Source organism: Pongo abelii, chromosome 4 (genome assembly GCF_028885655.2).
Source record: "Pongo abelii isolate AG06213 chromosome 4, NHGRI_mPonAbe1-v2.0_pri, whole genome shotgun sequence".
Classification (NCBI taxonomy): domain Eukaryota; kingdom Metazoa; phylum Chordata; class Mammalia; order Primates; family Hominidae; genus Pongo; species Pongo abelii.
In genome coordinates, this window is record NC_071989.2 from 68117006 (window position 1) to 68133975 (window position 16970).

General features: G+C 38.5%; 1 protein-coding gene across 7 annotated transcripts in view; it reads right to left on the reverse strand.

The window, feature by feature from the left end:
* Positions 1–1840: 1840 nt before the first annotated feature.
* Positions 1841–16970, reverse strand: part of PDE4D (phosphodiesterase 4D) — a 1542529-nt gene continuing 1527399 nt past the window's right edge. For all 7 annotated transcript variants that reach the window (XM_054555584.2, XM_063724112.1, XM_063724113.1 and 4 more), the window contains 4 exons: positions 10082–10236; positions 9101–9223; positions 8411–8593; positions 1841–7866 (listed from right to left, as the gene is read on the reverse strand). In XM_054555584.2, coding sequence (XP_054411559.1) covers positions 7450–7866; positions 8411–8593; positions 9101–9223; positions 10082–10236 — 878 coding nt within the window. In that variant the 3' untranslated portion in view covers positions 1841–7449. The remainder of the gene's footprint in view (positions 7867–8410; positions 8594–9100; positions 9224–10081; positions 10237–16970) is intronic.

The following is a 16970-nucleotide window of genomic DNA, read 5'->3' on the forward strand; positions in this document are numbered from 1 at the left end:
ATTCAGGGATAGCATTGGAAACAGAGACTTCAGGAAAAAATGCCTCTTTCCCTGTGTTCCCACATAGGAAGTATGGGAGTTCCTGATGACTTCCTCCTGGAGACAACTTCCTCAACTTCCCACATCTCAAAATGTTCAGTGAACATTGTTGGATCTAGATGTTGCCTACCATGTGTGGAAGGTTAATGGACTATTATTCAATGTATGCTCTTCCAATATCTTTTTTCATCTCCATATTTCAAATAGTAGCCAGGGTTTTTGCAGAGTGGAGAGCAGAAGCAAATGGAAGTCACAACTACCTCTAGTCTGTTTTGTTTTTGTTTTTAAGCCTAATCTCATTGGAGAGCAAAAGAAGGAAGGAGGGAGAAGGAGGAGAATATGTTGAGAATTAGGAAAAGAAGAGTACTGCTTTTTTTGTAGTAATTTCAGTAGGTATGTCTTAGTCTCCTTAGACTTCTATAAGAAAATACCATAAAGTGGGTGGCTTATAAACAACACACATTTACTTCTCACAGTCTAGAGGCTGGGTAGTCCAACATCAAGATTCTGGCAGATTTGGTGCCTGGTGAGGACCTGCTTTCATTTTCACAGATGGCACCTTCTAGCTGAGTCCTTACATGGTGGCCAGGTTGAACAAGGTCCCTTGGGCCTCTTTTATAAGGGCGCTGATCCCATTCATGAGGACTCTGCCTTCATAACCTAATTATCTCCCAAAGGGCCCCATCTCCTAATAGCGTCACCTAGGGGTTAGCATTTCAACACAGACATTCAGACCACAGCAAGGTGTAATAAAACACCAGAAGGATAGGCTCTTTTGATGCACACACTGTGTGGAAGCAGGGCCCCAAACCAGCATATATTCCTGGTGCACCACGTGTGACCAGGAAGCTAAGAGCTGAGGGGCTGTAAGGAACCTCTGCTGGAACAACACAGAGGCCTGATACTCAGATTATGTTGGAGATAAGATAAATTTTATGTTGGGAGAGAGAGGAGCTGTGGCAGTAATGAGAGATGGAAATTCCCAATAGTGTGATTGGCTGGAGCCCCAAGTCCAGATTAATTGATTTAAAGGAAATAAAGTAGTATTTCCTAGGTGTACAAATTCAAGATTTATACCCATAGCACTGAGTTTGACCTAGAGTATTTGGAGCTCTCGGAGTAGCTGGGTGGGATGCAGGACCCAAATCAGAAGGATGGGAAAGCCCTAGTATGATTCCCCTGACACAAGGTTGTTGTCCCCTTGGAAGATAGGTGGTACTCTCTAGCAACAGGGAATGTGTTTGGTTTTGGTTTGTTTTTTGGTGGAATTTTGCTGTTGTGGGTCCAAAGCCGTATGCCTGAGGAAAGGTTTCCAGGTCAGAGATTTTAATGTGAGTTCAGGCCCACCACCACCCAAATTAGCCTAAATCAGCAAGCGTGGAAAGTCAGGAAAAGAAGGGAGTTGCTTCCTTTGTTCCATAGTCTCACTTTGGGGTCATGGCTTTGGGGAAGGGAGCTTGAGTTTAAAACAGTTATTCCCAGGAAGGCACAAATTTGGCACCTGTTGGCTGTCAGGACTGTTGTGGCAGGAGAAATGGTGGAGAGGCTAAGCATAGATACTCTGTTTAATTACCCTTATTCTGCTGGCATGGTTTGGGGATGATCTGGGGATTAAATTTGTGCTGATTTCTTTACTGTCATTATCATGACAAATGGATTGTTTTGTCATTTAGAAAAAAGTAGAATTTGTGAGGAATAAGCAAACAGAGTTTTTAGTTAGCAAAGAGATAGGAAACTCTAAACTCTTTATCCAGGATCTTAATAAGCTCAAAAACAAAAAACAAACAAAGTTTTTATGGTATCAAGTTAAAAACTCTTTAATATCTCAAAATATCTTATCAGATTGAATTATATCCAATATCAATTTGGTGGCTATATTCAACACATATTAAGAACCTACTGTGTACCAGGCATAGTTTTAAGTGCTAGTGATATATTGGTAAGCAAAGACCTTGCTCTCATGGAGCTGTGGTCTGGTGGGAGAGACAGACAACAAAAACAAACACGTATATAAATCTGTGAGAAGTGTTATAAAGAAAGTTGAGCAGGGTTATGAGAATAAAGCTACAGAATGGGGGATATCTCACACAGGATGGTTAGCAATGGCTCTGTGGCTCCAGGCCCTGCCTACTCTCTCTCTCACTTTTCCTCAGTTTCTCCGGATGTCTCAAGCTCATTTATGCCTCAAGATCTTTGCAAATGTTTCTTGTCTGGATCCCCTTCCTCTTCCTGTCAACTTTTTCCCTAGTTACCTCTTACAATCCTTCAGAACTCAGATGCAAATCACTTTCTCAAGGCCTCAAGGAAGCCTTCTGCGGCCCTCCGGAACAGATCAAGTTCAGGTTCCTGCTTATTCACCCCACTGAGCTCCTTCATTGTACTGATCACATATATGAGTATTGTTTAAGCCTTTGTCCCCTCCAGACTATAAGCTCCATGAAAGCAAACACTGTGTCTCATTAACTTATTGTTGAGTCCTTAAAACTTTGTAGTTTGCAGAGTAGGTAACCAGAAAATAATTGTCAAGTATCTGAATAATTTTCAATATCCCAGAATATTCAATTAAGTATGGAAGGCCCCTTTCAAAACTTGCTTAGAAAATACCATGCTTAATCTTATAGGCCACCTAAGTAATTTTGGTAATTTTTAATGTAGCAAAATTACTCAAGTTGGCTTTATTTGGTTATGAATATCAGTACTAACTTATGATGTCACTATTCATTTCAACCACATTCAGTATCCTAAGAAACGTGCTGATTGAACTATAATTTAAAATGAATAATCTTTTATTTGTAAAAGATTGAGTCATAAATAGGCAGAATCAACCCATGCTTTTATTTTCATTGCATATAAAAATTTCATATGAAGGTATTGATGTACAGTACTATCCCGGTGGGCTGTAAGAGAGGCTAAGAAACCACTAAAAGAATAATCATTTGTAATTCTCACACACAATTTACCACTCTGAAAATATATCCAAAGAAATAAAAACAACTCAAATCAGTTAAGGATGTTTTTGTAATTATAGTGTCCCCTTTGTACTGTTTAAAACAAAAGTAATCAAATTCCTTTGGGCCAGGGCTGCTAAAATCTACAGTTTGTGTCAAAAAATAAAATAAAATAAAATAGGAGGCTCATTTTTCCTAGAAAAAGAATCTTTCCTTTCACTGAAAAGCCACGTGATTCAAGGGCTGGGCAAGTAGTCGGAGGATGTTTCCATATAATCCATTATAAATGTTTCCTGCTTTAGGGGCTGGCCATTGTACAAGGTGAAATTTTAAAATTCTAAAGCAATGAAAGTTTTGCAGAAACAAATCTTAGAAGATGGTGAATGCTTTCTGCTATGTAAACTGACATCAACACAACTTTGTGTTTAAACAGATGGGTTTACGTATATGTAAGGACATTTGGTTTATCTTAGTGGAAGAAAAATTTTAGGATTAAAAAACGGTATTTTCTCTTTAATATATTCTCTTAACATGTCAGGAAGCTGACGAATAGATAACCAACACGAGTAAACTCTGGCTCCAATTTCAAATCAAGTCCATTTTCCTATGAGCTCTAGAAGCCAAAAAGACTTAAAAAAAAAAAAAAAGAAAAAGATTGTTTATAATCACTGGGAAAGAATATATTTCCCCAGTTGTGTTTCCGAGTTTAAAAAAAAACAAAAAGGAAATAATCAAATGCAAGTAGCTGAAGTAGCTCCTGATCAACAGATGGCAAACGACCATCACACATGCAGTGCTGCTCCCTGGCAAGAAGTACTTAAGAGCTTCTGTCTCAAAAGGGTCTCAGAATCTTTCAGAGGTTGTCTGTGGTTTTGTAAAATCTACCTATTGGCAGAATTCTAATCAATTAAAAGCCTGGATGTAAAATGCCCAGCCCTAGCTCCACCGTTACCTTTCAAATGCAGCAAAACAGAAGAAAATATTGGTTAAAGTTAAGGCACAGCCCTGGGACCAAAGACCTGCAGCTATGTTTTTTTTAAATTTATATATCTTTAAGTATTTTATAGTTTTCTTGAATCTTCCATAAACAAGCTCTAAGGTGACAAGACTATATTACAGGAGAAAAGAAAAATGTACAGAGTATGTATACACACCATTCATTCTCTCACCAAGAGTTTCCAAATATATCAACACCATCCCATCATGGGATGATGTTTTAATAAGAACAGATAATTTACAATTAACATTACAGTATGTACATTGCAATAAATACATGGTTGTAAACAGACAAACAAGACTGTATTACAAGTAAGGTCATTTGGTGAGAAAAAAATGCATGGCACAAAAAATAAATAATGCATTCAAAAATTATCATAAAGCTTTCTGCAAAATCCATTTCATTCAAGTTTTTTCTTTCCTTGTCTGTAATTTGTTCTATCTACATTATTGTGAATTTTAACTGATATAAAACAAAATTAAAACAGCATTATTGTGTTCAGTAACTTGCAAGCTGAAATGCACTGGTTTTACACAAACTTGGACATTTTTTCCCCATACAGTACCCAGATATTGCATTTTCTTATGGCATTTTAGGAAATGTAAAGCCACTTGTAAAAGGATATTCTTTTATTATTTTTTAAAGCAGTATATATTTCTGAAGCACACTTTGGCGAGAGAGAAGGGCAAGGATAAGCAGATTGTACAGTGCATTAGTCCCTGTCTCTTGGATATTGAGCCTTTTCTGCAATTTGATTGTCCATTAGTGGGTATCTTTACAACATGGTACCATTAAAAACCAACAAACTGGAAAAAAAAAAAAAAAAAGAGCCTCTCTTTATTAGTGCAGTTATAAACCCTTTACCCTTTCGGGTCTGGATTTGTTAATGACATATTGCTGCTTTTTATTTTATTCATTATTAAGATTCTAGGCACTCTGTGGGGGAAATACTAAGTGTAGGGAGGAGAGGAATGAGAATGTTTTGGAAAGAGGAATAAACTCTAGACTCTTTACCTTTCTTTCTAGACTTCACTTAGGGACAAATAAAAGAAACAAGTTCCCAAATATTCTTGTGAAACTACTTGGTCAAACATATGTCTTTATTTTTTTCTTATTTGAAAGATTACCATCTGATCTTTACAGAGTAAAGACAGTAGAAACCTTGCAATTAACTACTTGATTCCTATTCTGCTTTATGTAAAAGATCAGAGTTATAAAGACATAATTTTTATTTCAAAGGATCTAAGCATCAGCTAGATCTCAGGGGACTGAAATGGGGACTCTCTTCAGCTTGAGTCATTTGCCTGGCTGATGACTTACTTTCCAGTCCCCAGAAGGCTCCTTGAGAAGTTCCAAATATAAATGCTTTTCAGAGTTGTAATTCTTCTTAGTTTGATTTTCCACTTGTCAGATACCCACTTTAGCTTCTATCTCAATTCTTGAATATCAACGTGAAAAATGATTATTTGGGCTTTAAAGTCTTCATAGAGAAGGTAAAGACTTTATTAAGGCTGACATGGAAATAAAGTCAGAATTAAATGCCCCATGATGCCAACTGCTATAATCAGGTAAACACTAGGAATTAATCTCTAAAACTGTAATACAGTTCCTGGTGCTGAAATCAGCCAAGAGTGATCTCTAATTTTTTATTTAACCAGAATTTTTACCAATATAATATTTTAGGATGCATCACAGTACTAACCCTCTGGTGCCAGTGGCATCATCTTCTTTCCCTCCATGTGTTTAAAGAAGTAGTTCCCCTCTGCAAGATATGCTTATGGATCGAGGATAAGTGATAAAGCACTTCCTACATGTTATGTGGCTGTCCGTTAAGGAAGAGTAGTTGCTACGCTTAAAACCATTTCTCAGGGATGTTCCTGATATAGTTCTTAATCCCATGGTGAAATCATTAAATCCAAATCCCATGGTGAAATCCAAATCCCATGGTGAAATCATTAAAACCAAAGAGGATTAGTTGTATTGGTGTTTGTTAATATATTGTTAATATTCTTAAAAACTGCCTAGTTAGCTGTTTAACTTTTCTCTGTAAGCCAAGAGTAAAAGCTAGTCATGATATACAACCTCGTGGTTGAAATGAATGTTAACCCTAACTTGACTACCTGTTTCTTTTCACCGGTGACAATGGTAGTGATATATTTGACAAGACCTCATCTAGCAAACATGGATAAGGTTCAAACACACACTAAATTATAAAGCAGCACGAGGGGAAAAACCTTTTTCTTACTATAACTGGCTGTAAAAACAATAAAAATGGGCATGAAATGTGTGGATTATTAGAAAGACATGCACTTGTGAAATGAACGTCTATTGACACAGCAAAACGTTATTAGGAGATACTAAGTAGGAAAACATCTAACAAAGACTGACCATTTTAGCTACTGGGTATTTATATATCTCCCACTTGCTTCAGACAACACCAACTGATGACTCAGTTTGCATGAAGCTTAAGACACATTTGATATAACACACATAAAAGTATTATAGAACAAATAGTCACTTTGCACATGAAGAAAAACACTGGTGAAGAGCAACTCTGCTTATCTGGAAAGAGTGAAACAATGCAAAGTAAATAATAAAGACTTACAAAAAGGGTTTCCTGCAACATAAAGTTGTTTTTCTGTTTTAAAATATGGAAGTCATTGGTATATAAAACAATGAATCACTACAAATCAGTTAATTGCTATGAACTATAAGGTGCAAGTAAAATTCGTAAATTAGATTTTTATCCAGTGTAGCACAGATTTGTACTGAAAACTTGCAAGTTACTCCTTAGAAAAAAATAACCAGTGGCAGATGAAGTTCTGAACATAGTTTTTTTAAATATAATACCTCGATACGTTTAATAATAAAAGTAAGCTCTACAAAAAATCTGTTTTACATATCATACAAAATGTAGAGGTCAGTGCAGCTCACTGAACCACACTATTCAGTCATGTATCAGGAAGACTTGAAATTAGAAAATTATGCAATTTCTGTGGCTCATCCTCCTCCTACTGGTAACAGATTCGTGCTATGTCCTGTTCTTGACATATTTGTTGCTTCATCCATTAAGTTCACTCTGTGCAATGCCTTTCCTCTGAAAATATTGCAAACAAATAAAAAGGAATAGAAACCCCAAGTCCAATCAACTTTTGGGCCGCCTGATGAGTCACACTCTCTTGAAAAGAATTTGGAGTAGATTTTATCTGCTTTGTCAGCTCTACCAAGCTGAAATCTTGTTAAAAATGCTGTTCGTGAAGATGTCCACCTTGCTCTGATGACATGGAGGTGAAAAAACTGGTTACGATATTCCTGAGCGCTGGACTGAGTAGTCAAGGTCAGTTTTGTTCAACAAACGTCCTGGCAGATGACAGTGAGGTGTGACCGTGGTTGTGGCATGTGACATGCACTTTGGAAACAATTTTTCTACTTAAAAAAAAAAAAGGCATGAAAGTTTTTGCACTGTTACGTGTCAGGAGAACGATCATCTATGACACAGGCTTCAGGCTGGCTTTCCTCTTCTTCCCCTACTGCCTCCTCTTCAACCTGTTCATCGAGGGGAATTTCAGTAGACTCTGAGTCTTGAGTACAAAGAGTCTTGGAGTCACTGCAGCTAGTGTCTTCTTCCACTTGACTGCCACTGTCCTTTTCCGTGTCTGACTCACCATCTTCCTCTAAAGTTAGTTCAAACTGGAATTTCTCAGTTTGACCCTGCCGGCCCTCCTCTGGGTCATCAGGTGCAGGAGAGGGGCTCTGAGGGATTGTGCTCTGGTACCATTCACGATTGTCCTCCAAAGTGTCCAAAATATCCTGGGCGTCAGGGTGGACGAGGTCTGCCCATGTCTCCCAAAGGGGATGAACAATATAGTCTATGAAGCCCACCTAGTTAAGAAAAAAATCCAGTATGAGTAGAGGACTTGGGACTAAGAAACAATGGAAAAGCTTAACTAGATCATGGCCCACAAATAAAACACTGAACAGAAGACTATTAAACTTAGTTTGGTAAAATTGTCACTATTTTCAACAACAGACCATATAAAGTATTGTTACTAGCTGGTCAAAATTAGCTTCTAGAACCCTTCGCTAAAGAACATGTTCATAGCATAAAAAATTTTCCAGTTGTTGACATGGTAGGGCTTATTTTACAATCACCAATTTGTAGGTGAATCCAGATAACTGAAATAATGCCATGTGCTCTATGTATATGAATATATTAAATGAATATGTCCTTAGAATATATATATGACTATATGAATGTAAGTCATAAGAATGAAAGTTTTTGGATCATAAATACTAAGGTAAAATTGAGCTTGTCAAAAAGTAATTTTAAAAAATCCAGTAAAATACTATCATATGTAATACAAAGTAACCAAATGCTAAAGCGGTAGCTCTGTTCTCTCTGAAAGCTGTACACTTCATGCATTACCTGTGATTTTTCCACGGAAGCATTGTGCTTGTCACACATGGGGCTTATCTCCATGCCACGTTCCCTCTCTCGGTCTCCTTGGCGGAAGAACTCCTCCATTATCCGGTCAGTCCACTGGCGGTACAGCTGGAGAGGCTTTGTTGGGTTGCTCAGATCTGCACAATGCACCATATTCTGAAGAACCTAAAATAGATGGATGCATTCTCTATTCACTCCTGTTCCTTTTTTTTTTTTTTTAAAAAAAAAAAAACAAAACTAGAAATTCACATGGATGACTGCGACACTTAAAAATACACGTAGTGTAAGATTTATTCCAAACAGCTCAACCATGATGTGTCTGTGTATGGTTCACACTTGTATTAATAGTTCCAAATTATGCCACTTCTACTGCATCTAAATAGCTTAAGAGAAACTGTTTATGTGCATGGCTGACTAGATTCAGAGCTGCTTAAGTGGCTGGTTCTGTGGGGGTGTTTGTTAGTTTTTTTAATTAACGTAGATGCAAACAGAAAGACCAGTAGAATTTTACCTGGTTAATTCTCAGGAATAAAAATTTGGATAAAAATCCTGCCTATAATTGCTGAAGGTATAAGGTGGGAGAAAGAAGAAATACATCTTATCAAAGCTGAACACACAGACATGTGCACATGTGCACAGACACACACAGAGCAAACTCAAATAAGGCTTTACCTGAATCCTATCGGAATAATTATCAAGAAGAAGAACTCCAGAGCTTGTCACTTTCTTAGTTTCAACCATAGTCTTCAAATCAGCCAGTAGATTCATGTGTTTTGACATATCTGTTGCAAGTACCTTAAAATATAAAGAGTATATTATTAAGTTCAGAGAAAACAGAATGCAGAATATGAGAATGAAAAAGGAATAAAACAACACTATGCCTTTTAATCACAGTGGAAAATCCTTACTACTCCTTGGGGGCAGAGTCTTTTCCCCTTTGGTATCAAGTTTTCCCAAAGCCCAGATAGTGTGTAACATACAGAAATGCTAGGTACTGACAACCACTTTCATGGTGAAAAATGGGATGACATCTCCATGGATAAGACATCATCACACGTTTTCAAGTTTTTTCCATTCCTTGGACCAGAAAGTAGTTACTTAGACTATGATGAACTGATTCAAGGTTGCTTACAGACTGCTTCAGAAACAAAATATTCTGGTTAATTTTCTTTTAAAAGACAGATCATGCTTGCCTTTGTATGTACAAAATTTAACAGAGTAAGTTTTTGAAAGCTAGAGATTTTCCTGTGTCTCATAATCACTGAATAAGATGCACAGAAAAAAGAGTAAAGTCATGGATGTTCTACATGGCACTGTCTACTGATGAGAAAAGGTGGGAAAAAAATCCATTTGAGCTGTGGCCCACATAATCTGCTTTTGTTAGTCATTTTTCTCTGCCTGCCACCAGACTGGAGGGGCCCAGAAAATAAACGATGAGGGTGAGCTGACATTATTCTCAAGACCAAACTGCTAGAAGTGAAAAACCTATTACAGAACATCACAGCCAGCATCATGGGCAGCTTCTATAACATAAAGGGCCATAATATGTTTTGAAATGCGGTTCCTTTTACCTAATACTCATCTTGTTCTTATGTCTAAATTATAAACAACTTGCATCACAGCTCTCTTTTTTGGCTTTTATCAGCTACTTACGATGTCAATGACCATTTTCCTTAAAGATTGTCTTTGTTTTTTGGTCAAATTCTGGAAAATGTCACAGTTTTCTTCCTGAAGCAATTTAAAGCCCACAGCCAAATGATGGTTCTCTAAGACTGAGGAATCATTGTACATCAAGGCAAGTTCAGAGTCTGTAAAAAAGACAAAAGGCCAAAGATCAGCAAAACTGTTTGTGAGAAGTTTATCTGATTCTTAAAATTCTGGATTTAGGATGTAATTTCCCCTAAACTTCTCTGCTGCCCTTATCATTACATGACAATATCCAGGAGAGAATAAATCAGATAACATAAGAGCAGGAACAACACTGGAATGAATCTTGGGGAGTGAATTCTAATGCTACTAACATGTGGCAGGTCATTTTACTCTGTAGGTCTCAGCTTTCTCTAAAGTGAAAGAATTGGATCTTTAACTTCTCCTCTAGAGTTGCCATGAGCTCAGCAGAATATGACATTATTCTTAGTATCTATAACACATCCAGAGCATAAGGTTTTGTATTCCTGATAACTGTGAATTACCTACCCTGCACTATATAAAGTGAGGATCATGTGTTACAGGATTGTTTGTACTCAGAGAGGGTACAAGAACAATAAGGAATCATATGAACAAGTTTAGATTTGCTCATTTGCTCATGTATAGCTCTGAAAGTCCAAGCTTTATTCATTGTTTTCCATTTTCTTTTCCAAGTATCGTGGCAGTCATTGTATACTGTACAGGGATATTGCTCTTCCTGCCTGCTTGCTCACAGCTTCACACAGTGATGTTGTGTTTGGCTGTCTGTATACCCTCTGGTGAAGATTCTGCCACTCTCTCCCTACTGCCTTAGACCTGTGAATTTTAGGCAGGGAGAGATTCTGCCTCTCTCCTACTTCTTGTAAATAGCAGACCCAGATCTACAAGATAATCATTAAAAAACTTCTGATGCTTTATTCTCTTTCCACTTAATCACTGTAAAGACTAAAAGCAAATCCGAGGCAGGAGGATTGCTTAAGCCCAGGAGTTCAAGACCAGCCTGGTCAACATAGGAAGACCTCATCTTGACAAATAATAAAAAATTATCTGGGGATGGTAGTGCGTGCCTGTAGTCCCAGCTACTTGGGATGCTGAGGTAGGAGGATTGCTTGAGCCCAGGAGTTCAAGGCTGCAGTGAGCCGTTATATTATGCCACTGCATTCCAAGCTAGGCAACAGAGCAAGACTCTGTTTCAAAGAAAAGAAAAGAAAAAGGCTAAAAGCACATGTATTTGATCTTTTTTCTAACGAATGCATAGAAAATATATTTGGAAATATAGATCTTTTTTTAAGAAAGAAATACCCAATACTATTCAATGGTTATTTTAATGGAGCTAGGAAGGAGAAGGAGGCTTAAGACATTTTCAACTGAGAAATTCTATTACTTTATCGAAACTATAGAAATATAAATTTGCACCCTTAAATTTCTGCTCCCAAACTACAGGAACAGAGCTGTTTAGACTAGTAGGGAGTAGGTTTGTACAATATTTTTTTGTCATTTTTTGTTTTCTTTAGATAAAACAATAGTGTTTATTTTTTAAAAGGCAGTTTCTGGTGAACTTTTACAGTGTCTATAAATGCCTTTATGAACCTTTATCTACAGATAGGTAAGCACATAGAAATGAAAATTTTAAAACTATATAGGTTCTTAGCACATATTATTGTATTTCTACAGTGGAATCAAATAAACATATATTGAAAGGAAGGCATAATTATTAGATACCGGATAATTATTAGAGTTCGTTTAAGGGAGGAAATATGCATGTAGACAAGGGGTGTTAACAGAATTGACTTAGCCTTACAAAAACCCTAATTGGCTTATATGAAGCTGAAGGTGAAGCAAATTAAGGCTGTTGACCCTGCAGAAGAACAAGATGATGAGCTGTTCCTTCAAGGAAAAGGGTGATCTGTTGTATGGAAGTTGCAACAAAGAGTCTGAGTTCTACTGGATATAAGTAGGTCCTTTTATGTAGGGCAGATGTCCAAGAATACTGTCAAGGCCTGTCTTGGAGAGTGGTTATCTCCTGACACTTGAAGAGTCCAGATTGGCTAGAAAAGCCAGGAAAGGATGCCTTAGTGGACTGGCAGGCCTCCATAGCCTCTTCCATCTCAGATGCTGTTACAGGAAGTGGTGGTTACGGTTGATTTTTAAATGAACAAATGTTAGCGTTTAAGAAACTGAATCTCAAGGAAGTTATTTAACTTTCTACTCTTCTTTAGGACTGAAGGCATATGGTCACATTTAAATTGGGAGGTAGGACTCTGCAGCTCCTCAGCAGATTTTCACCAAAGACACTAGTCCATTACTTGTAAGTAGAGTCCTTGAAGGTTCAGGAATGATCAGAAAGTTGCTGTCATCCTTTGGTACAATGCACAGCACAGAGGGGCAAAGAGGTTAGCTTATATAACATTTTTGTTGAAACCCTTTCATCTTCAAGCCCAATGTAAGTTACCTCTTCCATCAAGTCTTTCTTAATTACCAGATGAAACTGCCCACTTTCTCCTGTAAACTCCTATACTACTTTGTACCACCCATTTAGCATGTATCACATTCTACCTTTTTTGTCTTTATCTCTACAAATCTTTCAATCATTCCTCCCCAAACCCTCCCAACCTACTTAGAGACTTAAGCCCCTACAAAATATTAAAGGTTATTAATTTAATGTTTGGTTATCTGGCTTCCCCTAGGCACTTCAATTATTTCAAACTTACAAAGTACAAACAGGAATACAGTAAGGCACAACATTTAGAGGATTTAGGTGCCATTGTGTTAAACGGTTTATGTGAATCATCTCATTTAATCCTCGTAAGTCTTTTAGGAAGATACTGTGGTTATCGACATTTTATGGCTATGTTCCATTCACGGATGGCATGGAGCCATAGAGGTGGGAAGTAAGTCTTTGTGTCCTTGGGATACGCTGGGGGATAGAAAATGTCCCTTGGGGACATCTTTTATATACATAAATATTTACATAGACGTACTCATATAATCCTGTACAAATGAAGAAAATGAACCTCAGAGAAGGTAGATAACTTTGCCAACATCACCTAGCCAGTAAGCACTGGGGCCAGCACTTAAAACCAGGCAGTTTCTAGAGCCCTCACCTGATACTGACTATGATTACAAGTACCTTATAAATAGAGGTGAAAACTTGAGCAGTGAACACTAAACATTGAACCAGGAAATCAATACAGTCCACTCAGTGCCTGGCGTACACTTATAAAGACAACTTTATAAGTATTTGTTATTTTTTATTGAGAGGCCATGCATAATACCTTTACAGACTCAAAGCCATCATTTTATTATATATAGATCAATTGTGCTCATTTGTTACAACTACCCTGGATCATCAAGAACAAATTAAATTATGCCCAACATATGCTACTACTGAAGGCAGGAAGACCACTTTTGTGTCCCTCTCTTCTGAGTGCTAATGAAATGGGGGGAAGGGTGGGCAGATACTGCCACATAACTGAGAACATGTACTTCATCTGTGCTAATCTTTTCTCTCTCTGTATTAATCATGGTTCTCCAGAGAAACAGAACTAATAGACATATGTATGAGTGTGTGTGTGTGAGAGAGAGAGACATATTTATTTATTATAGGAATTAGCTCAGGCAATTATGGAGTCCAAGAAGTCCCATGTCTGCAAAGGTGAACCAGGAGAACCAGGAAAGCAAGTCCAAAGGCCAGAGAATCAACCAGCAACCCTGATGTCAGAGGCAGGAGAATATGTATGTCCAGGCTCAGAGAAAGCAAATTGCCCTTCCCCCGATGTTTTGTTCTTCTCTTTGAGGTCCTCAATGGATTGACTGATCCCTGCCAACAATGGTAAGGGCAATCTTCTTTAATCAGTCTACCAATTCAAATGCTAGTCTAATCTCTTCCAGGAACACTCTCAGAGATGCACCCCAAAATAGCATTTTACCAGCTATCTGGGCATCCCTTAGCCCAGTCAAGCTGACACATAAAATTAACCATTACAAATTCTGCCCCTTGTCACCCTGGTACCCATAAGCATCTCCTTTAACCATATTTAATCTCCATAAGGCCATAATTCTACCAAACATGCTGTAACTATCCTGCATACAACCAAAAACACACTAACACATTCTCCAGAAGTGAAAGTAAAGTTTTTGAGTAATGTTTACTCTCATCCTGATATCCTATAACTTAAATACTATGATATAAAATAAATACTTAAATACTAATATAAAGTTAATACCTCTTATGTTATATAAGGGTTAATACCTCTTATGTTATATAAGGGAATAAGAAAATGAAGATATATGCTTAATATATGTATATATACATATAAATGCATTCATAAGAAAATACTCATGACAATTATAGTCCTTATTTCTATAACTGGTCATATGGTCATAGCTGGTATTTATAATTACCTTCTTTTACTACTCATTCTGTATTCCCTTTGCCCTCAGCAAGCACCTCAGTTGGTCATGACTCTTTACCTGGTGGGGTGACTGAAACCTTCATTCGTGAAGGGTCTGGGTTATTAGTAGTCCTGCCTGGATTGGGTTATTTTGTGCTGACCTTAAATACAGGGCATGGTTAATACTAAGGGATGCCCTAAGGAATCTCCTTATTCCACATATACTCTTCCTTACCTTCATTGTGGAGTAGTAACCCAATTTCCCCTTGGTAGTCAGGGTCAGTCACCCCAGTCAACACTGTAACGCCCTTCTTGGATGATTGAATCAGATGCATAAGGAGCTCAAAGTGGCTAGGTCTTAACTTCCAGTTCAACGGAATCACTGTTGTGTCTCCTGATAGAAGCATTCCTGCTTCTGAAACTAAGACCTCTAAGCTAGCAGCACATAAATTTGCAGGAACAGGAAGCAAACTTTGCTAGTGGGTCACTGGGGGTAATTATGAGTGGTAACACTCCCATTTCCATCCACTGATTCCTGGACCCATGAATTCTGGTTATGGGAGAAATAGCACCACGTATTGGATGCTGATTCAGAGCATATATGGCCTTTATGACCTTCTGGAGAACCTTGCCCCAGCCCTGCAAAGTTTTGCCTCCTAGCTGAGTAACTGAGTCTTCAAAAGGCCATTCTACCAATTTATCAAGCCAGCTGATTCAGGATGTTTGTTAGGGAATATGGTAAGACTAGGGACTTCCATGGGCATAAGCCCAATGCAGCTCTTCTTTGCCAGTAAGGTGAGTTCCTGGTTAGAGGCGATGCTGTACGGAATACCATAGTTTTGGCAGAAAAACTGTGCAGGGAAGGCACATCTGTTTCCGGAGAAAGTGCCTTTTCCACTAAGGACAAAATGATGCTACCCTTTCCACCATGGAAGTGGTCCACTGTAATCAACCAGCCATCAGGTAGCTGGCTGATCCCCCCAAAATGGTGTTATATGGGGGTTCAGTGTTGGTTTAATGGTGTTATATGGGGGTTCAGTGTTGGTTTATGCTGCTGGTGGATTGCGCACTTGGCAATAGTCATAGCCAGGTCAGCCTTGGGTGAGTGGAAGTCCATGTTTCTAAGCACATCCTGCCACCTCCATCCCTGCCACCATGGCCACTTTGTTCTTAGCATGTTGGGTGATGACAGGGGTGGCTAGGGAACGAAGTTGACTAGTATCTACAGAATGGGTCATCCTATTCACTTGGTTATTAAAATCCTCCTCTGCCAAGGTCACACTTTGGTAAGCATTCCTTTTTTGTCCATTCAGAGAGATCATTCACATATCTCTTCCCCAAATTTCTTTCTCACCAGTTTTCCAATCATATTCCTTCTAAGTCCCTGACTATCCAGACAAATCATTGGCTACGGCCCATGAACTGGTATATAATTGCACATATGGCCATTCCCTTTTCCAAGCAAAGTGAACAACCAGTCACCCTGCCTAAAGTTCCTCCCACTGGAAAGACTCCCCTTCACCATCATCCTTCAGGGATGTCCCAGAGAGGGGCAGTAGTGCCGCAGCTGTATACTTCCGGTGCTACCTGCATATCACGCAGAACCATCCGTAAACCAGGCCCTCTTGTCAACTACTTGCAGGGAACTTTCCATGTGACCACATGTGTAGGCTGGGAGAAAGAAGGCAGTGTAATTAGGAGTGGCATTAGGGCCACTTCTTTATGTATCTTGTGCCTTTAGTGTCTGCTCGGACCTGACAGATCATGTATTACGCTACTTTTATTTGACGATGAAATGTCGTACATGCCCAACATATGGCTTGGCACGTTAGATAACACCCTATTAATGATGGGCAGACAGCTCAAACCACATGGAAACTTGGTGGCCCAAAGTCAGTCAGTATCTCCTAAGGCCCAGCAGCAGGCCCATATCTTTCTTTCAAAAGGAGAATAGTTATCTTTCTTTGGATGATGGCAGGGTCTTGCTCCAGAGTTTGTGCTGTGATTCACACAGAGGGCTCTGTCAAAGGCTCCAAACAACATTCCTATCTGCCACTGACATTTCAAGCACCATTAAATCTGCTGGATCATGCGGCCCATGTGCAGAGCAGCTTGCACAGCAGGCTGGACCTGTTGTAGAGCCCCACTCAAAACTAGCAGTTTTTCTGACACTCTCTTGTTCTGTGCCCCATCTAGACTAGCAGCTTTTCAGATCACTTAGTAAATGGGCCAGAGTAACACACACAAAGAAGGAATACATTGCCTCCCAAATCCAGCTAAGTCCAGTAGGTATTGTGCCTTTTTGTGTCTTATGATGGAGTCCACATGGCAGATCAGAGCCAACATTAAGACCTGGAGCTGAAACAGTTAAGACTGCGGCAGACACTATAGATATGTATCCTGTAAGTAAGACTTACACTCACTATTCTTACAGCTTTACTAGGCTTAGCCTTGAGTTATAA